The sequence below is a fragment of the Glycine soja genome, chromosome 18 (genome assembly GCF_004193775.1).
Source record: "Glycine soja cultivar W05 chromosome 18, ASM419377v2, whole genome shotgun sequence".
In the NCBI taxonomy this organism is placed as follows: domain Eukaryota; kingdom Viridiplantae; phylum Streptophyta; class Magnoliopsida; order Fabales; family Fabaceae; genus Glycine; species Glycine soja.
In genome coordinates, this window is record NC_041019.1 from 1,986,387 (window position 1) to 2,009,373 (window position 22,987).

Below are 22,987 nucleotides of genomic sequence, written 5' to 3' on the forward strand. Positions count from 1 at the left end.
GCTTTTTCAATTTTCATTCGCGGTTTTTCTTTTTCAATTTATGTTCCTTAATTAATTATATAAAACTACAAGAGTTTGTTTGATATGAGAAGATATGAAAGCAACATAAGAAAAGTATATGATAAAAACCTAATAAACTCTAATCCTATATAATTTTGATGCGTATAAAATATCGAATCAGATATAATTTCAACTATGCTTAAATAAATATTATTTCGTTAAAAATATATATAACTTTATAAAAATTAACTTTTAATTTATTTTTATAAATTATAAAAAGAAATTATATTTTTAACTAAATTATGCCAAATTGTATTTTATTTGTGCGATTACTTTTTGTTAAAATTATAAACAAATTACAATTATTGCTCAAATATGCTTTCTAAATATTTCAATAATAATTATTTAATTTTTAAAAATTTAATTAACAATTTAATTTTATAATTTAAATTTATGTATCAAAACTATTATTAAATAATAGGCTGATTAAAAGATATAATATTATATATATGTTATATAAATTAGTATTAGTATATATTATATTTATTATATATAAATCTCATATTTTGCATAATAATATTATACATATTTTATGTAATGGGCTAAATATTATTATAATTATTATATATTCGTTATGAGTTTAATTACCTGTTAACTAATCAGAAATTATCGTAAATAATTTTTTAAAAAATTATTATAAAAATTAATAAACTTATCATAAATAATAATTTATAATTAAAAAATATATAAAATTATTTTACAAGTGCATCATTTAACTTCTCATATATTATATATAAAAAGAGGGGTAAAAGGAAATTTATCTTATCTTATTGATCATAATTTCTCATATATTAAATCAAACGCTACGTACAGGATGTTTAAATTGAGGCCAAAATAGAACACGCATTCATGAGTAAAAACAAAAGCAGCACCAAAAACAGCGCATATCATTATCAAATGTTTGAACATGAACACGAACACGAAACACTAACATAAAAATCCAGCCAACAAAACTGTAACAAGATGATAGTTTGTATCGCTATTAAGATAATCAATGTATCAAGCGCGATCACAAATTCACCGGATTAAAAAAAAAATTCCTCAAAAGACACGGTAAGATTTCCCCATTGTACTCTTCAGATACAAGCACCTGACCTGAAATCAACAAAAATTTATGTCAGATGGTTGTCTGGCTCAACCAGATTGAATATTCCATGGACAGGAAAGAAACAAAATAAGAAAAAATCCATATACAGGACTATTGTAGGATTGAGCCTATAAAGATATAATGAAAAGTTGCAAGTTGGATACTGCCATATATGTTGCCAAAGTCATCCAAGGCAACAAATTCAACAAAGATGCTAACTACAACAGCATTGGCAAAACTTTCCATTCACTGATATAATCACATTAAGAGCATATTGGACGAGAATATTGCAGAAAACAGAAAGAAGAGACATGTACAAAAGAATCTTGTCATCATCTACATAACCATATAAGCAGAAGATAAAACCTGTGATAAGCATGGATTCAATCCATGCCACATCTGATATCAAAGACTATTCTTATAGTAGCAGAGCTTTTTAATTACACCAATAATAAAACAGAAACAAGAACATATAACTTTAAGAAAATCACATCAAAAAAGAAGGCACCAGAAGCAATGACTTAACAAAATATTGATAGTGGACTACTACTCACATTTTGCCAGTTCTTTTTCAACAAAGAGACAAGGAAATTAACACTCAGTTGAACATTTTGGAAGATTTGCTTTTCCTCCATACTAACATTCCCCACAGCTACTCCCATGCAGAGCACCTTCTTAAGTTGAAATTTAACCATGGCCTTGGACTCGTTAACCTTTGACTCAAGAGTTTCCTGGTGAGTAACAAGTGTAGGGAACTTTCCTGCAAGGTTTTCACAACATAACAAAATTAACTAAAGTTACAAGAAAGAAACACACTATAAAAATTCTTTCAAACAAAGCAATCCACTATATATATATTCCGTCGTTTGAATAGAGCATGAACCAGAGGAAACAGGGAGTCATTTCAGATAACATAATGCAGTTCATATTTACCAATATATATATATATATATATATATATATATATATATATATATATATATATATATATATATACCACAAACGACGGAGGATTAATGAAAGACTGCAATGTTTTCATGTAAAAATGATTTAAAAAAACAGAAGCAAATCACCAAAAACTCTCATTTGTCCGAAAAGTTCAAAATCCAAAACCGAAAAAAAGGCAATACATGCCTGCCTTGTTGAGACCAGGGCCCAAAAGACGAGGAATCTGCTTAATGACTGCTTCAGAAGCTAAAAAGGCATGGTACTTTTTAGCTAGTTTCTTCACCAACTTCTTATTTTTGTTTAGCTTCTTCAGGGCTTCCACATCCATCCAGTCCAGTCCTATCTTCTCCGCCTACAGATAGGAGTAAAAACATTAACAAAACAAACTTGGCAACTACCGAACAATAATTATGCAAAAAAATCTCTTCAACACACAAACATAAAAAAACTCAACCATTGAGTCCACATGGCTGACATTCCTCCCATGGATTGCAATAACAAAATCACAGAAACATAGTCATTTCAACTTTCAACATAATGAATCCATTACTGACAATACATAGCTTTACCGTAAAAATCAACATGCAATCAAGGAGCTAATTATCATGAAATAGTTATGAATCCATAAGAGTCTTGATGAATATGGCAAATAGAGACCTCTTCAACATGCTGAGCATCACCAAGCATGCAAATTTTCATCTTGGGGCGAGGGATGTGGGGCAGCTTGACAGAGCCACTGAAACGCTTGTCCTTCTGTGGATCGTAGTTTTTCAACCCGATTTGGAGTTCGATGGTCTCCACAAATTTGCGATTCTTCTCCTTGGAATCGGCCATGATTCCTGAAATGGCTTCACGCAAAGCATCACTCTGAAGCTTACTACAAAACCAGCAGTCCAGCACCACACAAAAACAAATCAGAAACACCACACAAGGTAGTAAACCCTATTGTTCATCAATGAAAAATGATGAGCGGTATTGTACACAAAACGAAACGCATGAACGAGCCTAAAAAAATGTGAACAGAGGCAAGTAGAAGAAGAGAGTGTAAGCACCTCATCTTTTAAAATCGGCGAATGAAGATCTCGCAGAGCTGTGAACAAAGAAAAAAAAAATACACGATACAGAAAATTGTTATCGGCGGCAGTGCAAAGCAATGGAGGGATAAAACCCAACAGCAGATGTTCGGGGTAGAAAAAATACCTCGAGCCAAAACCCTAGTTAGGTTACTGGCCAAAAGAATCACTATATACCATGGACTGGAGAAAATGAGATGGGCCGGGCCTGGTTTCCAAATAATTGAAGCGGGCTTTGCCCAATTATCTTTATGTTGATTTGCGGCAATTAATATATATACTTCTCTTTTTATTAACATACCTCCGTTTTTAACTTTTTTCCAAAAATATCCTCAGTTCAAAATTAAGCCTTCAGGAAGTGAGTTTACACTCGAGAGGAGGAATCATATCCATATTGAACTCGAACTAAAGCGTAGTCCACTATTTTTTGAAGATTATAATTTCTTTTATACAAAGAATTTGGGATAAATGTCGTTCTAAGAATTTTAGATGGATCAAATTTGAAGATTCATGCGTACTAGATATGAAATTTAGAAGGCAAAATTATTTTGTGTGCATGTACGAAGAGAGGAAGGGTTTGTGATAGTAGATATTGGAATTTGACCAAAGCTATAAATTTGTTGCCAAATCGAATGGGACTCATGAATTTAAATTGTGCAACATCAATAAAATTGTTGCATTAATATACGTATATTTACCTACGAGAGACTATTTTAAATCATTAGTTGGAATTGGTCAAAAGCTTGTAATTAAAAATGCAAATGTATTGAATGTTTACCTTAGGATTTCATGACTCCTATGATGTGTGTGCGCCTTACGTGAGCATGTTCATTTATTTACAGTTGAGCCCAAATTTTCTGTAAAATAAACCGGGGAAAGGAAGGGAAAAAGTTTGTCTCCTCAAGATATTGTAAAACTCCAATTCATGACCATCTTGAATTTGTTTTTATTTTACCAAAATTGCTGAGGGAAGGGGTATCGTCGTGAAATGGTAGTTGCTTTATCCAAGAAGCTCAGCGCCTGGGGGTGAGAGAAGAAGAGGTAACAACATTTGGTTTGCCAAAAGGGGAATTTATTTTTGAGTTAAGGATACTTTTGGGGAAAATAAAAAAAAAAGGAGCTACATTAACAAAATAGGAAGGTGCGTGTGTATTCTCATTATAAAACTTTGAGCAAATTACACTTACACTCTTTGAGATTAGCACTTAATACACTCGCACCCCTTCCATATTTTCACCCTAGAAAAACACTCCTTGATTTTTGAAAGTTCATTACACTTGCATCTCATACACTGTCCCAGAGTTGAATTCATTTAAAAAATGCCCCAAGTGCATTACATTTGCTTGTTTAATGAAATATTTGGACATTTATGCCTTCTTCTTCCTCATAGAACCTATTAAAAAGGGAGCCCATGAAATAAAAAAATCTAACACATTTTGGCCACAAAAACATATGCTCGTCTGTTTTTCTTTTGTGTGTTTCAATGGGTCATTGAAGGTTTGTTATCTATATCTCCATTATTGCAATAACCCTCCTTTTTTTGTTTTTTTGTGTTGTCTATATCTCCCTCTTTTCAAGTGCGTTTTTTGTGTGTAAAGTGATGCGGATGACCTTTTTTGGGGGTTATGGAATCACACATTTTTTGGGCTTATGGTTCTATTGGGTGTTGTTGGGTGTTAATGTTGTGTTTTCTTTCCCAAATGAAAAATGGCATGTTTTTGTGAAGAGGTCTTTATTATTTTTTTTTCATGTAGAGTGTTTGACAAAATGTCTTAGTCAAGAAGTGTTCTTCTAGTAGTGTTAATGGTAGTGCAAGTGCAATACTAATGAAACACCAAAAATAGTATTGTTAGGGTTGTGGAATACCGATGGAAATCAAATGTAATGGGACCGTTGCAAATTCAAATTGTTATACATGTATGAACATGAATTTTAATAAGTTTGTGCGGGTGGAGAAACATGTTAATGATGACTATTATGCGTTGAAGGCAGAGATAGACGTGAAGCAGGAATTTGTGATAATGAAGACAAAGTTGGCTGTTTTAGAAAAACATTCATTATGTTAATTGTGATTGTTGCTATTTTAGGTGTAGTTAGTATCTTCAGGCAACTAAGATAGCTAGTTGTTTATTTAAGTTCTCATAGTATTGATTATGCATTACTATGTTTGACTATGTGTATTTTATTTTGATGTTAGATGAGTTATTAATGTGAAGTTATTAAAGTTGTTCATGTTTATCTTATTTTTTATAGCACTTAAGTCAATTGAAAATCAATGTAATGTTGGAAAATAAAAGAAACTTGTGTAGGTGAAATATGAAATATGAAGCCATGTATAGTATGTAGCAACACTAGGCTTGTTTTTCATTAAAACAACTCCTACATAACATGAAATATGAAGCTATTTAGCAAAAGACAAGCCTATACTTGAATGAGTTTGTAAAAAAAAAAAATACATCACAAAAAGTCATTAACATATCCTAATTCCTAATTCTTCTTTTGGCTCAAATTTTCGCTCTCTTCTTCTTTACACCTTCAATTTTGTTGGTATTTCCATCTTGATTGGAAGATTATCCTACAACTTCAGAATTGGTGTGTGATTTCAAATAGTGAAATAACAAGATAACTCACAAATAGTTAGTGTTGAGAATTTTATCTTCAAAACTGATTGGTTTAAGGAACACCTAAAAAGTGATTCCAAATTGTTGGGTTTGAGGAACTTCATATTGGTTTCAATTGGTGTTTTGAAGCTACACAAATCCAACTACTCATGTGCTACTTGGTTGAGAGTTTTGAGCATGGACAGGTGCAGTCGAATGTGTTTGGGCAACATTACGGAAAACATGTCACTAATAAGATATTGGTAATGATAATCACTAAAATTAATACAGGCAATTAACTAAGTAACCTATTTTTTGTTATTTTGTATGCTTACAGGATCCCTTTGGCAAGTCTTGTTATTATGACCAAATACTTTGCAAGTACAACACCGAACAATGCTTGATCTCCTAGCTTGTTGGGTTCCTAATAGTCCCTAAACATTACTTTTTCTCCAGGATTTCCTAGGCCTACTAAGAAACCTTTTGATAATTGCAAAATTTAAGTTTAATTGATAGTCAATTTTGACTAAGAATAATTAGAATTCATTTACTTTACTGTTGTTTTTAATAAAATAATGAAGAATTTAATACTAGCAAGATTCAAAAGAAGAAAATTACAAGTGTTTCGGAGGAAAATTGATGCAAAAACGTGAAGAAAAAACCTTGAAGGAAAAGTTAAAGATTGGAACAGCTCGCTTAGCACACAAAACAGGTCCAGCGCGCCTCTTCACTTAGCGGCCTGCTCAAGCTTAGCGCGAAGAAGACTCACAAAGAAGCCCAAAGGCGCAAAGCGCGAATCCCGCGCTAAGCGCGTGATCACCGTCATACTCGCTAAGCCAAGAAGGCCCGCTTAGCGTGTGGTCACATGAATTTTAAGCTACTTTAGGCCTATAAAAAGAGTAGGAAGCAAAGGAGAAAGACACACCAAGAATCAGAGCTCTCTAATGAATACATCAAAAGCCTAAACATCTCTAATAAGGGAAACTCTCCTTCTATAGCCATTCCCCCTTCTCTTTTTTTATCCATTTCTTCCCTTCTTCTATCTATATCAGCCCCTAAAGTGTAAATCTCCCATGGCGATAAGAGACTAAATCCGGGAGCCTGGCAGACCAACTCTTGTAATGTAATTATTTCCTATTATCTATTTAATGTAATCTAGTTTTTATTGTTCTTTTATGTGCTTATTTGTTTATTGATTATGGTCTGATCACCCATGTTCAATTAGTGTTTAGGGGATAATGCATTGAAAATGGTTATTTTCTAAGAACAGGAAAAAAGGCATCTAAATGTAATCATTACTAGAAATAGAGTAATATTTGTTTAGTCTATTTTATGCATATTTAATCTTAATGTAATTTACCGTTTTTACCTTTGCAATGAAATTTGGGAGAGAAAAATAGATAAATTAGGCTCTTCATGCGGGAAATCAAAGATAGAGTGTTATAATAAATGTGAGTGGAAATTGGGATAACATTAGATAGAGAAAATTATTAACATTGCATCATAAGAAGTTTTGGCATGCTAGGCCCCAACATATTTGCATTCTAAATTCATCTTTTGCATTCAAACTATTGTTTATTTTTCTTGTTTTCTTCTCTTCTACCTTTGCCCTTAAATTTCACACTTACAATTCTTTATTTCTTCTAATCTTTTCAATTGCTTAAAAATTGGGTTTGCACCAATCTAAAGTACAAACAAAGTTCCCATAAATTTGACACTTGGACCTCTGTTTTACTTTACTACTTATGATAAATTGGTACACTTGCTAACGATATCAAACAAGAAAAAGATTACTTCCCCTGCTTTCCCTCTTTTTAATCAAATATGATATTAAATCAAAATCTGTCTAACTCCCCAACCCTTCCTTCCATTAAAATCTCTCATTTCTCTTTCTCATTTAAACCAAAAAAGTTTATTAATCAAACTAGCTTGTAAGCTAGTGAAAGTAATTTATAAGCTATTAACATGCACTCTTAACAGGTCAAAATAAGAAACCGCGACTATGATCCGAATCAACATTAAATTTAGAATGATACAATTTATTCCTTAAAAGGTGATTACATAAATTATTTGAGTAGTTAAGTTTCATTCCAATTTTTATTTTTATGTGATACCATATATGTAAAATAAAATTAGTTGACACATAAAATAAATGAAGCATTTATATATAAAACGTTGATGTACCAGAGTCCAATCACATTCAATGTATGAATGCTTTATTTTCTCTTCAAGGATTCATTGTACAATTCATTTGTTTGATGTGCTTCCGACCTCAGCCAAATTGGCTTAACAAAGAGACACAAAGAGGAAACAAAAGGGGAAAAACTAAAAAATAAGTCCCAAGTCCTAGATCTCAATCTACAAGAATAGAAAAAGCTAAAAAAAATGTCTCAAGAAAATTTACAACTTACAAGGGCATAGAGACAAAACTAACAAAAGTTGAGGCAACGAAGCGAAGAGAAGAAATGTTTTGAAGTAAAAAGAGAAAAATGTATAACAATCATGTAAATAGAAAATTGAGGAAGTAAAGAGAAAAAAAATAAGATATGTGAAAATATGTTATACTCTGTTGGTCAAGATTGAGAGATGATACGTGTGTAAAGAAATTCATTCCATGTATCAGGTAACCCAGGTAGACACCAATGAATACAATCTGCATAAGTTGCAGGGTCGGCTTGTTGTTCTGGAGTTAACATTTTGCCTTGGCGTATGGTGTAAACAGATGTATGTGCATCTTTTCTAAATTCTGATAAGGTTGTGATGTTAAGGAAGTTCACTGGCACCACCTTCATTGATTGCGTCACATTGTTGGCAACCACAAAAAGTCGACGATCCGTGCCAACTTGTAATGTTGTTGACATATTCAGAATTGGTATGGTCTCCTTAGCACATTTTATACCATCTGGATTGTTCCAAGCCTCACTCCTACAAAGTCACATATGGGGAAATTATTAAATGTTAAAATTCCTAATCCATAAGTTGCACACATTAATAAACTATAACTTTTGCAACCATGGTAATAGTAGTGGGTCACCAACCTAACTACCTACGATCTAACGTGTAAACACCAATCATGCTATTTAATTAGATAAGAGAGAGGAAGGCTTCACCTAATGGCACAACAATTCAACAAATAATAACATTGTAGTTTTTGAGGATTGCATGAGGATTTGTTATAGCAGTTCAGCTATTTATAAATGAGACAAATTTGATAACCTATAGCAGAGCCAAAACAGTGACCGTGCACAACTACTTAGGTTGGGGACAGCAAAGTGAAATAATCCATATGCATGAAAGGTGATGAAAAAGCAAACTGCTAAATAAAATTAGACACGCTTATTGGTATTACAAAAAGCAATTGTATAGTTTTTTACCATAGAATCACTTTTTTTCCCTAAATAAATGAAAAGGAAGAAAGTGATTAAGGTTTGAGCATTACTTAATATGAAGAGGAGACATGCTGGAGAAGAAAACTTTGGTGCGATTTGGATTAATGTTGTCTTCCACCCATTTAGACCATGTGTTGAGGACTCTTCCATATGCTATTGGCCGAGGGACTTCATCGTACTCCGTGGATCCTTCATCAAACGACCCTCGTCTTTTGCATATACATCACCCCACAAACACAAAACGTACACTTATAAGATTCACACACTTTGATTTTTTGCTCCAAAAATAAGATACAATATATATGAACGGATAAAGAATAGGACTAGAGTGAGTATATATATGTGATGCTTACAAGACTTTCATAGTGGCAGTATTCATCCACCATATGTAGGTGTTGAAGATCAGATAGTCCACATTCTTCCAATTCACAGCATGCTTCTCAATTGATTCCGGCATGATAATACGGTTCAATATGCTGTGCATCTTTGGATCATCTGAGTTTGACTCCACAAGGAACGGTGCCCAGTAGAACTCCACCGTAGCATTGTAATCCTGCAGACACACAATCATCGGCTAACTAATTAATCAACTCGATCAAGTGGGCCTAAGCTATAATATCATATAAGGGCCACCATTATGACTTAAGGGGTCTAACTTAGTTGGTTAAACAAGAGTGTGTGTTGTTATAAACCTTGACGTTGTTGTCTTTGTTTTCATTAATAAAAAAATCATATAAGGTCCACCTTATCCCACGACACAACATATATATATACTTCCTTAATTACCGGGTGATTGGTACAATATTCCAAAGCCAGAGCTTGCAGACAAAACCCAAAATAATAAATATATAGTTGGTATTTAATTGTATTTAAATTGGTCAAAAAATTAATTCAGTGGTCCACTATTGAGGCACGCCATGATCCTGATTGCATTTTACTAGTCAATTAGAGTCATAATTAATGAAGAGGAGCACTTTAGTAGCTTGATATTAGGCTCGTGATTAATCAATAATCATTAATGTCAAATTATGCCGACAAAAATGGCCAGCCATATCTCCCCTACTTTTATCCGTATCCTTTTTCATAAAAAATTAAGTAACGTGGACACTTTCTCAGCAGGGATTCAAACTGGTGGGAAAAAAAATACAACAATGAAGGAAAAACACGAACCTCAATTGTGAAGATAGAAAGAGAACCATTCTTGCTCAAACTTTTTTTGCCTTGAGGAACAACAGACTGGACCAGACAAATCATTGATTCCCACTGGTTCCTGTTCAGTGAGTCTCCAACAAACATAAGCCTCCTCCCTCTAAGCTTCTCAAGCAAAAGTCTTGGTTTGAACCTTGATAAGTTCGTACAAATTTGATCAATTAATTAATAACAATATTATTAGTAAAGCAAAGAGACAGAATTTAGAAAAAGAGAAGACAAAGTGAAAGAACTGAAGTGTGTAGTGTGTAGTTACTTGGGCAAAGAGCAATCTCTGGGCTGCCATCTCCAATTCTGATAGAGAGAATCACTTCTTCCATTCCTCATGCAGGTGACTTGTGAAGTGAGGAATTCGCATTGGTCTTCTTTGTACAAAGGGTGTGTCAAGTTATCAAAAACCCACTCTCCTGTGAACAAGTCACACTCTTCTGGGGGCAACACAACCTCTTCATTTTCTTCCTCATACTCTTCCACTATCTTCTCTTCTTTCTCTTCTGCCACGACGGCTTTCAAATCAATCGGTTCTTGAGATTCCTCGGAGTCCTCGACCCGGTTTCTCTCTGGTTGAGTTCTTGAATTGTTGTTGGAAACCGTTTCTTCTTGGATTTCTTGAGCCTTAGGCCTCAAGAAAGTGAACTCGGCCATTGACTTAACGTCCTCGTTGTACATGAAGACCCCAAAGAGGAATATGGAGAACACCACCACAACAATGGAGATGCTGATGCTGCTGTTCCTTTTGCCTTTCATTGTTGTTGAGGTTTCTGAGTTGGGAAGATTATTGTTCTTGCGGCGAGGAGGCTGCATGGAAGAGAGAAAGAAAAGAATGGATAACAAAAGGCTTTAGTTCGATGCTGTGCAAGGAGGGGGGAGAAAGGGGAGGAAATATAGAGAAAGAAATGAACAACATTGAGATAGAGAAATTTTTTTGGAATAATTTACTAATTTAGTATTAGGTTGTGTTTGTTTTAATTGGGGTTGGTGAAAGGGTGTTGTCTTTGAAGAAACAGCTGGGACAGAAGAGGGTGTTGTATTGGTGAAGTGAAGAAGGGTTGTCTTTCTCACGTTACCAAGTTCTGAATTTTTTTTAATGCCTATCATCCATTTACAACCGCTTTGAACGTTTCTCCCTCGTTTTCAGACAATACCGTGAGAGAGAGAAGAGTGATCTCAAAGCCTTCAGAGTTGGTCCTAGTCTGAATCAGTTGAAAGGGTGCATGTGTTGTGTGGTGAAGTTCAGGTGCTTTGGTAGACACAATGTTATTATCTTTCAGTTTCAGATTGCATAAGGCTGTGCTTTGATCATTAATGGTCAGAGAATGGTTTTTCTTTTTCACTTTTCTTGGTAAAGTGTTGCGCAGGTTCTGCTATGTGTAACCCCCACCAGAGTCTAGAATCTGTTAAGTCAATTGTTATATATTTCTAGTCCAACTAATATTTACTTTTAGTCTTTAAAAATTAAATGTTTTTTCCTTGTTTATGAAAATGTATATATTTTGGTCTTTATTCTTTATAAAGAAAATATATCACATATTGATTTCTCTAAGTTCTAGTATTCATCTAATTATTTAAAAGAAGCTTTTTTTAGTAATAAAACTTAGGCATACCCCCATTCATAATTTCCAACTCCCCCACTTTTGAATATTAGAATCCTTAAAAGAGTTGTTATAACTCTCAGTTTTATATTTTCTGCTCTGCCTCCTATTTCCACCTTTTTAAGGAAACAATTGTTTTTATTAGGTCTACCTCTATATGGGCAGGCCCCATGCACAAACCATTTGGATCGATTTGCTCAAGCTCACCCCTCTTATCACGATCGTGGATATTTCATCTTTCTAGTTGGTGCAAGTGCAACTGCATAAGCCTCTTCTTTTCCGTTAACGGTTGGAGATAAAACTTCTTTGTAGACTATCACTGTTTAGTCGTTCAACTAGTTGTGTTTGACATAACATATAAACCTAACCTAAATCACAATCGTTAAAGCTAATTAATCTGTAATACTTTTTTAAAAGCAATTATTCAAATTATCAGTATCTTTATGTTGGAGAAAAGTAAAAGCTAAGGAATCCATTGTGATTTTTATAAAGAGTATTGAGTACACCGGCCACTTGTTTATTGTTATCTACTTGCCAACTTCACTTCCATTGGGTGTGTTAGTTTGATGGTGGGGACATGGCTTTTTTTCCAAGTTAAGGCAATATGCAACGCAAGAAAAGCTATAAAAGTGGTAAGCTTCAAGAAAACACATACATATATGTGAGTGTTCGTTTTAGTTTCAAAGGCATACTGCTCCAATCATCGAAGTTAGCTTCTCCTCAGTTCTCCCCAAATCTCCCTCCTCACCTTCATGTTCACTCTTTCAATCTCTTTTCACCCCCGGATCAACTTTCATCATAACAGCTAAGTGGCAACTTCACAGGGTAAAAGCACAAACACGGTTGATCCAAAAAGTAAAAGGATTAACTACCCCCTATAAATATATAAAAAAATGATCACCCAATCTTATCTAACAGAAATATAAACAAGGATATAAGGACAGAAAGGAGCCCTTAAAATTATATCAATGGTGTCCAACAGTGAAAGATTGTGGATCAGATATTGACATGGGGATGAGCAAAAACTCGTGTCACACGTCCACTGGTTGTTTTAAAATGCAGGTAATTTGCTTTCAGTTTGAGGTAGGTCTATCTTTTTCGGTACAGAGGGGGAAATCACAAGAAAAAACCCATAGTAGATCCTACTTTTCACGTCAATTTCCAACTTCATTGGCATTAATATGCATGCCCAACTCGCATCGTCTGCAGTTTGATGTAGTTCAACCACTCATGACTCGTGAGTCAATCATTGCAGGGAGATATTTCAATAGCTTCCAAGATAACCTAGTATGTACTAATTATTACGAGTCAACAATATGTAGTTTTCCCTTTACTCCCAGAGAACCCAAATTCTTGTTGCATAGATATTTACCCAGTGTTATGTTATTTGCAGACCAAATTTCACGAAATACCTTCTCACTTATCTGAAAAAATAAAAATATGCAGAATATATAAGAACGTGTTTTTAATAATATTATCTAATGATGAAGTAGTTTAAGAATAAAAACAAAATTTATATGCAAATAACATTATCCTTTTTAGTCGTTTAAGATGTCAGAGCATGTAGATTCCCATGTTTGGCATTTAAGTGCCTAGACATGTTTTATGAGTTTGTTTAGTTGCACTTGAGAGTCTTCATGGTGTTCAACTCTAAAAACAATAAGAGTAGAATTGCAATGAGGTTGTATGTAGTGATAAGCAGGAAAAATGTTACAAGACACTACCATTTTTCCAAGGAAAAAGTAAGCTAATAAAGGAAAAGAAACTTTTATTCGGATTTTTATTAATTGTATAAAAGATCGTACTGATGCATTGTCCCCCGCCATTATAATATTCTCATGCCTAGAAAACAGGTCCCAAGGAAGAACTTCAGATATACAATCGGATTTGAAAACAAAATTGCAACAATACAACATGAGGATTTTTCCAAATCACAATATTTCTTTTCTTGAGACTCATAATAATTTAAGGTAAATCAATACTGAAAAGAATGCACTGCATTCATGAAAGAAGCTATTCTTGATTGATCCTTACGGATACCATCTGATGCACAAATGCCACTGCTGACATCCACCCCTTCAGGCCTGAGAGTAGATAGAGCCTCAGAAACATTCTCAGGATGGATCCCTCCTGCTAAGAGCCAACCATACTTGCTTTTAATGTTTGGCAGTTTCAACTGGTCCCAATTGAATGCTTTACCACTGCAAAATTCCTTATTAGTTCTATGATATTAACATGCAGAGGGAAAAGAAGATTATCTAACGAGAACATGGACATTAAGCTATACAAGATATATGCCTTTACCTGCCACCCTTTGCACTATCTACAAGGACCCAATCAACTAGAGAGCACTCTTCATCAGAAATTGTGTTTAAAAGGCTTCCATCCTCATTTACATGGAGAACATATATTACACGATTTTCCTGAATTAAGGACGGAAAAGCTAACCGAGAACCATGTCCATGAAGCTGCATTGTCGAAATATAACAAAATTAAGCATTTGATTGTCATGGAACATACATTAACCTTGGGCCAAAAATTACCTGAACAAATTCAAGGTTTGCTGCATCAGAAGCTCTTAGAATTGTTTCAGAATCATCATCCACAAATACACCCACAGGCTCTGCTCCATAATCTCTTGCAACTTTTGATATCTCCATTGCAACAGAAAGCGAAACAGAACGTTTTGAGTTAGGCCACATGATCATTCCAATAAAATTTGCACCAGCTTCAGCTGCCATTGCAGCATCTTTAGCTGAAGCAATGCCACACATCTTAACAAAAGGTTGACACTTTCCAAGCTCCTTAGATGAGCTTGAATCATTTCCCACTTCAGTAAGTTTGCAGGAAACTTTATGCTTGAGACAGAACCTTACACTTGAAAATTGCAACTTCTCTACTCTTAAACCTACAGAAATCACGTTAAAACATTTAAATATTGACTCCATTATGAATTATGACCTAGTCACCATGCATGGTCAATGCAAGCAAAGACATGAAATTAAGTTCACATGGGGATTGTGCTACTTTGGTTTCCACAAATCTTGAGACGTATACCAGAAGAAGGACAAAGAATTATATTTTTGAAATGCAAAGGAAATGTTATTAAAGAAGAAGGACAAAGAATTGGACTACCAGAAATTGGTCTATTGTGAATATTTGCAGCTCTAAGTTGCAAGTAACTCCCAGTGGTTAAACCTGTACAAAATGAACAGCAAACCTTGCAAGGTCAGCAGAACTCTTTTTTTTTATAAAAAAATTGTTCAGTTTGACATAAGTACATGGAAAATTCTGTCACTGATGATAACTTGAAAATGCTTAAATAGACATACGCCTCAAGACAAATTTGAAAATTGAAATATATGTATAAAATATAACACAGCCTTAACATAATTGTCAAGAAACTGAGCATTTATAAAGAACAAAGGTCGTGTCTATAAAACTATTTTTTATGACAGTAATAACTAAGCATTTTACCACTAGAAAATAGGCCTGTGCATGGATCAGTTTTTTTAAAAAACCGATCTGATCCGAACTGAACCGATTTAACCAGTTTGGATTTTAATCCAAATAGTCAATCCACTTTACCGAACCGGTTCTAAACTGAACTGGTTAGATGAACCACTTTTGAACTGATTTTTTAAAATTAAACCAGTTTAATAACAATAAAAGGGGACAGGTACGAGAATTGCGACAAAGTGGTAAAGCAAAAGAGAGTCAAAATTCGAAATTAATAGAGCAATGGGTATTGAATCAACCTGAATTCACAAAAAGAAAAAGAAGAAAGATTTATGAATTTGGAGTTCAGGGTTTAGAAATTAGGGCGAGTTTAGAAATTGGGTTTGGGATAAATTTAAGAATTGAGATTTGGCAAAGAGAGATTTACCAATTTGGGGTCTTGGGTTTCTCATTTTCGGTTCGGGCTTCGTGAAATCAGATCGAAATTCGTGCCTTCAATGGCTGAGAGAACTGATACTTTGTATGCCTTCAATGGTTGTTCGTTGAACAATGCTCGTGGTCACGTTACTAACCTAAGAGAAGTCGTGGGATACACTCTTTTTTATGACGGTAATATAAAAAACCATGTCTGTGTGAACAGGATAACACCGAATATAAGAAATTTGGGGATTTCCAATCCCTACAAATTGACAGAGCAATAAATCTTTTGTTCTACTTCTTCTATCCAGAGAAACTAGTCAAACAGTCTACAGCAACACGACCATATGCAATGCATATGCAGTACCTACACTACAGTATAAATGAGTCTCGCAACAAACTACTGTTTGATTATCACAAAATCAATTCAGGTAGGGAATTCATCAAACATGTGGAATGCCAGGTAACAAACACTGAACAGAGAGTACCATTTAACATGAAATGGGTAAAACGAGAAACCTGAAAGCATTTTGGCGCTTTGGAACGGTGATAAACCCGTCGCTGGGATTCAAGCAAGGGTTTAGAACAGAGAAGTAAGCATGGGGAGGGTGAAGGTGAAGATGTGGGTAGTTTGGGTATTTCCTTGCGAAGAGAAAAAAGAGAAGGAAATGTAAATAGCAATGGACCAAATGCACCAAGCCTGAAATGATATCAAGAATCCTGAAAAGATATAATTTCTTTTTTAAATAAATTTATATAATTTGATATATGCCCAAATTATTATGAAATCATAGACAAGCTATCTTTTTTTTTTTTTCACAGTTCCAACCTAACATTCTAATGGATTGAAAGCTGGATTCTTAGTAGAGAAATGTTATTTATACTACAATTTATACAATAATCTTTATTTGTGTCCATCTCTCTTGCACTTCATTTATTATATGCATTTTTTAAAAAAATTTAACCATCAATTGGCAGCTCGTATATAGAGATTAGGGTTTTAATTCCCTTTATATCCTATTACATCCCTTAACACGTGTGAGTGAAGTTTGTTTTGCCTTATATACACGGGAGAATAGAAACTCTAGGACGACTGCTTCGATGCCATGACAACTTGTGTGGATGATGTTTGTTTTGCCCAAATGAGGTCCTAAAGGTTGGGGTAAAAACTCAAGATTTAGCAATACCATTACTACTAATTAGTAAGCATATGAATATATTACTGGAACTCGCCAGTGCTCTGTTTTTTTTTTGGGCAAATATTAATTGTTATTATTGTTAATTTTTATTAGTGGAAACAAGCACTCTCTCCTTTTTCTTTTCTTTTCATCATTAGATCAACTTTATATTTTTGTGCTAGTGCTCTAGTGTCACTCTGCTACTTTTGATTGACACTTTGTAGTGTTTCATATTATAGTTCTGTTTTGTAATTAAGTTCTCTTTTTCCTTAGTTATTGTGCTTGTTTAAAATACATTTGGTGGCAAGAGCATAGAACGTTATAAATTGTTCTTGTTCCATTCTCCGAGTCTGAGGTGTTGCAGGAATGGCCTGAAGAAGTATATCCTCCTTATGCAAATGGGCCTGCATATATAATTTCTAGAGATATTGTTACTTTCATCCTATCTCAACACAAGGATACTAAATTTTTATCTAGACTAGATTTTACCTTGAAATATATATTCTGATGGCAGCTGTTTAAATTTAAAATGGAAGATGTAAGCATGGGAATGTGGGTTGAGCGCTATAACAATACTAATGACAACAGTAAAGTACTACAAAATCAATTTGCAAGAAATAGAATAGAATTTTGTACCAATGTTTCCAAAAAGAGAGGGGATAAAAAGGAAATGAGATGATCAGATGAAGCATCATAAACTACAGTAGTTCTTGACCACTTCCATTCGGCACTTGGGCATACTTCTTCTGGCTGAGGATTCAATTTTGTGGGTAAATTCCTTGCTTCATATCTGCTCTCCTTCCCAGGATCTCTATAAGGTCATTCACTTAGGTGGTGGTTCAATTGAACAAATATCCATGGCTCTTACTGTCATCAAATAGTATTTATAAATCTGTCCAGCCACCAAAATAATGTTCCAGGTGTCAAAAACTATGCTCTAACCTTTTTATTCTATTTTTTATTTTGCATTTTGAAAAAACAGACTCTGTTTTGCTTTTTCGAAGCACGGGCATACCAATCTAGTTCTAAACAAACTGTCAACTGCAATATACAGTTTTTTATTATCAAAGTCTAGGGGAGGGGAAAGTACCTTATTTCATGGCTAAGGTATGCTTTGATGAGAGCTTATGACAATGAAAGTATAGTAGTAGAAATTGTACCCAATACTATGCTATCTTAAAAAGCTCAATCTTACTGAGTTATTAGTTAGCACTGTTATTTACATTTGTGTATTAGGATTTAATTTTAAATAATGCTCATATCATTTGTACTTACTGCTTTGACTTAGTTACTCATTTGGCTTCTTTAATTTATATTAAGTGAATAAGTGAAATTTGATACTCTAAGTTCTTTGATTTGGTCATTAATTTTCTTTTATCTAAAACTCTTAAATTCTTATTTTTTATTCAAATATTTAGGAGGTTTTTTTTTTAAAAGTTTAGAGGCTAGAGATTTGATAAGAGTTGAAGGATTTCATAAGAAGTGACATTAGGATTTGAAAGAGGAGATTTTGAGATTTTTTTTAGGTGTGAGATAATGTAGAAAATGAGAGTTAGAGAATTTTAAGTAGATTGAATTTAGTAATTTTAAAAGGTAGATGGATTTAACTGGTTTGAAAATAATATGAAGGATTAAAATTATAGTTAAATTAAGGGACTAAAATGAGGTCAAATTTTATCTTAGAGGTTATTTTTGGATTTTAAATTAGAGATTGTAGGTATTTTTTAATTTATTAGATCAGACACTAATTATATTCGATATGTGTAGTTATCACCTAAAAAAAAATTTACATACAAAATAAATCCGATAGGAATTTTCTCCAAAATGAATGGTTTCTCCTCACATTGTAAAAAATTTACCCCTAAGATCTCATATTATCCTTACTTGCCTTTATCACATTCTAACTCTTCCCTTTTTCTCCCTCACACCTACCGTACATTTACTAACATAAGCCATAAAGTATTTTTGAAAGTACATCCTCAACGTTACTATTAACGAATAAGACCATTGAGAAACTATTAACGAATAAGAATATTGAGAAAGAAAAAAAAATCTTGGGTTTGAGACTAAGGGCTAAGGCCTATATCAATATCCAGGTAACAACAAACATTAACAATTATTAGTTTTTATTCCTTGGAAAAGTTGTCCCGCTTTTCTGTAAATATATTGCATTTTTTATGTCATTTTGTATTTATTAAGAGTTTAATAGGCATGTACACATCGTTAGTGTAAAGTTTTTATATTATGATATAACTTTTAGGATGATTATTATTAAATTAATAAATTTATTATATATAGTATTTTATGATTAAATAATTGTAAAAAAATTCAAATTGTCAGTATGTATACTATTTTCTCTTATTTTGATGGTATAAGAGTTTGATAAAAGATTTTGTTGCAAGCAAGATAATGGATTAATGCCTAAATGGACATGCAGACGACAGGAAGTAGATAGAGAGAAGAAATCACATGTTTAAGTGAGACCAGAAATAAAACAGTAGATTTCTATCCAATCTCAAATTCTAACGAAGGATAATTCAAGCATTGCACAAACTTCGTGGTTTTTTAGTGTTTTCTTTAGGCAAAAGAAGTGCATTAATAAACGGTACCAGTGGTACCAAGAGTTACAAAAATGCGGAGACCTTGGTTATGGAATATTTATCACAAAAGATACAATAAATAGCAAATAACCAAAGTTGAGCCCTGAAAAAAAAAAAAACAAAGTTGAGCCCACCAAAGCATTTAAAAAATATAAGTAATTTTAAAGGGTGTATTTATTATTAATTTAAACTAAAATGCAAATGTATTTAACTAACTCTAATTAAAAACAAATATATTCATTTTTTTATTATTTTGGAAGGCTTTCTTACTTTGGAGATGTTTTATGAGCTGGCGCAACCATACTTTCCTCATGCATTTATCATGACAATGTGACTTGTCTTGCTAAAGGATGCAACAAAATTGGTTTATAATCCCCACCTTTAGCTCTCATGCAAAATTGTTGAACAAATCACGTATTTATCAATTTTAAAATATTAACAATTTACTACCTAATTAAAAAACCTTGGGTGGAAAAATAAAATAACGTGAACACTAAATAAAACAATTGAGAAACTCGTTAGAATGGGAGTTTAAGATCTTAAATTTTAACTTTGTTGACGCTAATGTATACCAATTAAAACAATTGAGAACATGATATTTTATGCACCTACATAGATCAATAGTTAACTAACATTCTCTCCCACCGAATATTTTGGCACATTTCAAATCCTAGCCTGAAACTTGCTATACAGAGACATCAAAATGACAACTCATGGTTCTTACCTTTTTTTTCTTAATTTCAAGTTTCAACCTCCTCGAACACCATAATCCACGAATTCTTCAAAAAAAATATATTATAAACTACTTAAAATGAGAGTTTTTATGGTGCTTCCAATAATTTAAGTATTTTGATATTGCTATTTTTTTAATCAATCAAATTAGATGTTGCCTTCTTATTAATTAATTATTTTTTTTTGTTTTTTCAAGTTACTCCTTAATTATTACTTTTTAAAATATGATAAAAAAAATTACTTTAGAAGTCTAAACCCTATAATCTTTTTAGTTACTTTTAACACTTTTTTTAATTTAAAAAAAGTTATCTTCAAAGTTAATAAAAAGATTGTAGGATTCAAACTTCTAAAATTATCTTTAATCATATTTTTTAATTTAAAAAAGATTCAATTTAAAAATTTTGTAACAAAAAATGACATGTAATTTAATTGGTTAAAAAATTAACAATATCAAAACCCTCCAAAATAGGGGCACTATAGAAACTCTCATTAAAAAATTGTTTACTAAACAATACTAATTAATATAGTCAAACAAGCGAGTTTTTTTTTTTTTTTTTTATCCACCAGTTGTTAGTTTTTGACTTTTTATTAGTATGAGAATTTAAACTTATGACTTCTCTCTTTTCTTTTTTCACCACCAATCCAACCTTATAATTCTTTATCAAACAAGCTTTTAAAAATAATATGTATATTTATGAATCAAAAAATTACATTTTAGTTGAAACATTTATGATTTTTTGTGTAGTTATATGTCAAAGTCAACATGTGTAAGAATCTAAATCCATGTTTATTTTAATTTACTAAATAAATATTTTAAAAAATATTAAAAATATATTAAAAACAATTATTTATTTAAATAAAATTAAATCATTCATTTATTTAAATTTTAAGAACTTTACCATGATAAAAACAATAATAATTGATTTATTAACTTTTTAGGAAAATGTTTTTTAGACGCCCCAAAGGTGTAGACATCATGAGAGAGATATGAAGAGAAGAGAGATAAATATTTATAAGATTGATAATAAAAATACTTTTAGTTTTATTGAAAACATAGAAAAAACCATAAATACATTTTAGTTTTTAAAATTTAAAACAGCACCCGGTCTATAAATATGTTATAATTATCAACGAATCCTAAATCCTGAGGCAATAGGAAAAATAATAATAAAAATATTATTAGAATGTTTATAAATAATGGGTGTCTAAATATAAAATCTCAAACTTTTATTCATAGCAGTATAACTATAAGGGAAATACAGTTGATAAGGTGATGTCACGGATGATAGGGGAAGTTTGTGAGGCATTGTCCTAAATCATATGCTCGCAGTTTCCTCCCAATTTGGTGAGGCATCGTCCTAAATCATATGCACTTAGTTTACACTGCCGGATCACGTTCCTCTGTATTTATTTATTTTTTCTTTTAAAACCATCGAATTTTTTTTAGAATTTTTTAATTATGTTGTGAATTGGTAATATTTGGTTATTAAAATATTTTAAATTATGAAAATCAATATTGTATTATTTTGATTTATGTTGATGATTTCCAATGGATTAGACTGCTCACTTAGAAAGTTAATTATAGTATTCGATACGGTATTTATACTATCATATAAATTTATTATTATAAAAGTTGTTTTTTTTTCGATCAGAAAATTATTATAAAAGTTGTTATCTCATTAGATGATTTATTTTGCATAATTATTGGGAAATCATATGTTATTAGGTAGGGAACAATTTTTTTCTTATTCGTTATTTCGTTTCATTAAATCATTATATCGAGATTGTGAAAGTGAATTCAAACTTTTATTTAGACATACACATTATAGCATATTTCTTAATTAAATTATGAGATGAGAATATGTTCTACCTTATATTGTGTCCAAAAAAAATGTTATACCGTATATATTATGTAACGAGACCCAAACTTTATTTTCTTAAATTTTAGTATTATTCCCTTGGGTTTATTTAACCCACTACCAAATATACTCCAAAAGGAAAGCGAACATGTTTTTAATTTCATTCTCTTAATTAAAATGGTAAAGACATGAAATCAAATCATGCCAATAAATAAATAAGGTAACTAGAAATAATTTATCCCCTGATCGTGTTCATCCTAACCGAACTTGAATGAGTTAAAAATCAAAATAATAATCAAACACCTATAATTAAAAAATCTGCTCATTAAGTACCTGATTTGTAGATTAAATTAAGATAAGAGAGGGATTCTTTTTGGTATATGGAGGAAAGAAAAAAAAATCATCCTTGAAAATTGAAAATTTTAATATATTCTTTACTATTATTTTTTTAAAAGGTAACATATCACTTGTTTGACGACAATTTTGCGAGTTAAGCACAAATTAATTTATTTTTTAACATATTTACATATTAAAGAATTAAATTTAAAATTACTAGTTAAGTTGAAATAATTTTAATTTATCTAATTAATTCATGTGCTAAATGATATTTTTTATTATTGATTAATCCTTATAAAAACTAGAAAATCAATAATAGATATTTATTAAATGAAATTTTATTTTTCAATCTATAACAAACAAATACTTAATGTGTTTGAATTTTATCACGCTGTCAATTCACGTGCTTAACATGATGGTCTATGCCTCTATGGACCACTTCGTACGA

The 22,987-nt window shown here is 32.2% G+C and overlaps 3 protein-coding genes across 5 annotated transcripts; all 3 read right to left on the minus strand.

Annotated features, from left to right (window-relative positions):
* Window positions 1-910: 910 nt before the first annotated feature.
* On the minus strand, window positions 911-3,308 carry LOC114397624 (60S ribosomal protein L10a-like). The gene is made up of 5 exons (XM_028359759.1): window positions 3,148-3,308; window positions 2,753-2,972; window positions 2,282-2,447; window positions 1,702-1,907; window positions 911-1,155 (listed from the first exon to the last, which is right to left on the minus strand). The coding sequence occupies exons 1-5, from the start codon at window positions 3,150-3,152 to the stop codon at window positions 1,102-1,104; spliced, it is 651 nt and encodes a 216-aa protein (XP_028215560.1). The 5' UTR covers window positions 3,153-3,308; the 3' UTR covers window positions 911-1,101.
* A 4,641-nt stretch (window positions 3,309-7,949) lies between these two features.
* LOC114395074 (protein ESKIMO 1-like) lies at window positions 7,950-11,720 on the minus strand. The gene is made up of 5 exons (XM_028356773.1): window positions 10,623-11,720; window positions 10,328-10,499; window positions 9,511-9,710; window positions 9,208-9,366; window positions 7,950-8,693 (listed from the first exon to the last, which is right to left on the minus strand). Exons 1-5 carry the CDS (start codon window positions 11,168-11,170, stop codon window positions 8,342-8,344), a joined length of 1,431 nt encoding a protein of 476 aa, XP_028212574.1. The 5' UTR covers window positions 11,171-11,720; the 3' UTR covers window positions 7,950-8,341.
* A 1,986-nt stretch (window positions 11,721-13,706) lies between these two features.
* LOC114395062 (N-(5'-phosphoribosyl)anthranilate isomerase 1, chloroplastic-like) lies at window positions 13,707-16,540 on the minus strand. Of its 3 annotated transcripts, none has more exons than XM_028356753.1 (6): window positions 16,354-16,540; window positions 15,845-15,989; window positions 15,094-15,156; window positions 14,502-14,866; window positions 14,263-14,426; window positions 13,707-14,159 (listed from the first exon to the last, which is right to left on the minus strand). In XM_028356753.1, exons 2-6 carry the CDS (start codon window positions 15,867-15,869, stop codon window positions 13,934-13,936), a joined length of 843 nt encoding a protein of 280 aa, XP_028212554.1. In that variant the 5' UTR covers window positions 15,870-15,989; window positions 16,354-16,540; the 3' UTR covers window positions 13,707-13,933. The 3 variants fall into 3 exon arrangements, with proteins under 3 accessions (XP_028212554.1, XP_028212555.1, XP_028212556.1); XM_028356754.1 differs by having other exon boundaries at window positions 15,845-16,045; XM_028356755.1 differs by lacking the exon at window positions 15,845-15,989 and having other exon boundaries at window positions 16,354-16,539.
* Between the last annotated feature and the right edge of the window lie 6,447 nt (window positions 16,541-22,987).

What these genes read in the sequence shown, in the direction of transcription:
- LOC114395074 (XM_028356773.1), bottom strand. Translation starts at nt 11,170, where the DNA reads ATGCAGCCTCCTCGCCGCAAGAACAATAATCTTCCCAACTCAGAAACC. An exon ending in AGAGATTGCTCTTTGCCCAA is followed by an intron (nt 10,500 to 10,622) that starts GTAACTACACAC and finishes GAACTTATCAAG; the next exon opens with GTTCAAACCAAGACTTTTGC. An exon ending in ATGTCTCCTCTTCATATTAA is followed by an intron (nt 8,694 to 9,207) that starts GTAATGCTCAAA and finishes GTGACTTTGTAG; the next exon opens with GAGTGAGGCTTGGAACAATC.
- LOC114395062 (XM_028356753.1), bottom strand. Translation starts at nt 15,869, where the DNA reads ATGAGAAACCCAAGACCCCAAATTG. An exon ending in TCACAATAGACCAATTTCTG is followed by an intron (nt 14,867 to 15,093) that starts GTAGTCCAATTC and finishes TGATTTCTGTAG; the next exon opens with GTTTAAGAGTAGAGAAGTTG. An exon ending in CAAACCTTGAATTTGTTCAG is followed by an intron (nt 14,427 to 14,501) that starts GTAATTTTTGGC and finishes TCGACAATGCAG; the next exon opens with CTTCATGGACATGGTTCTCG.
- LOC114397624 (XM_028359759.1), bottom strand. An exon ending in CCCTGGTCTCAACAAGGCAG is followed by an intron (nt 1,908 to 2,281) that starts GCATGTATTGCC and finishes AAAACCTTGCAG; the next exon opens with GAAAGTTCCCTACACTTGTT. An exon ending in TGAAAAAGAACTGGCAAAAT is followed by an intron (nt 1,156 to 1,701) that starts GTGAGTAGTAGT and finishes TGTTGATTTCAG; the next exon opens with GTCAGGTGCTTGTATCTGAA.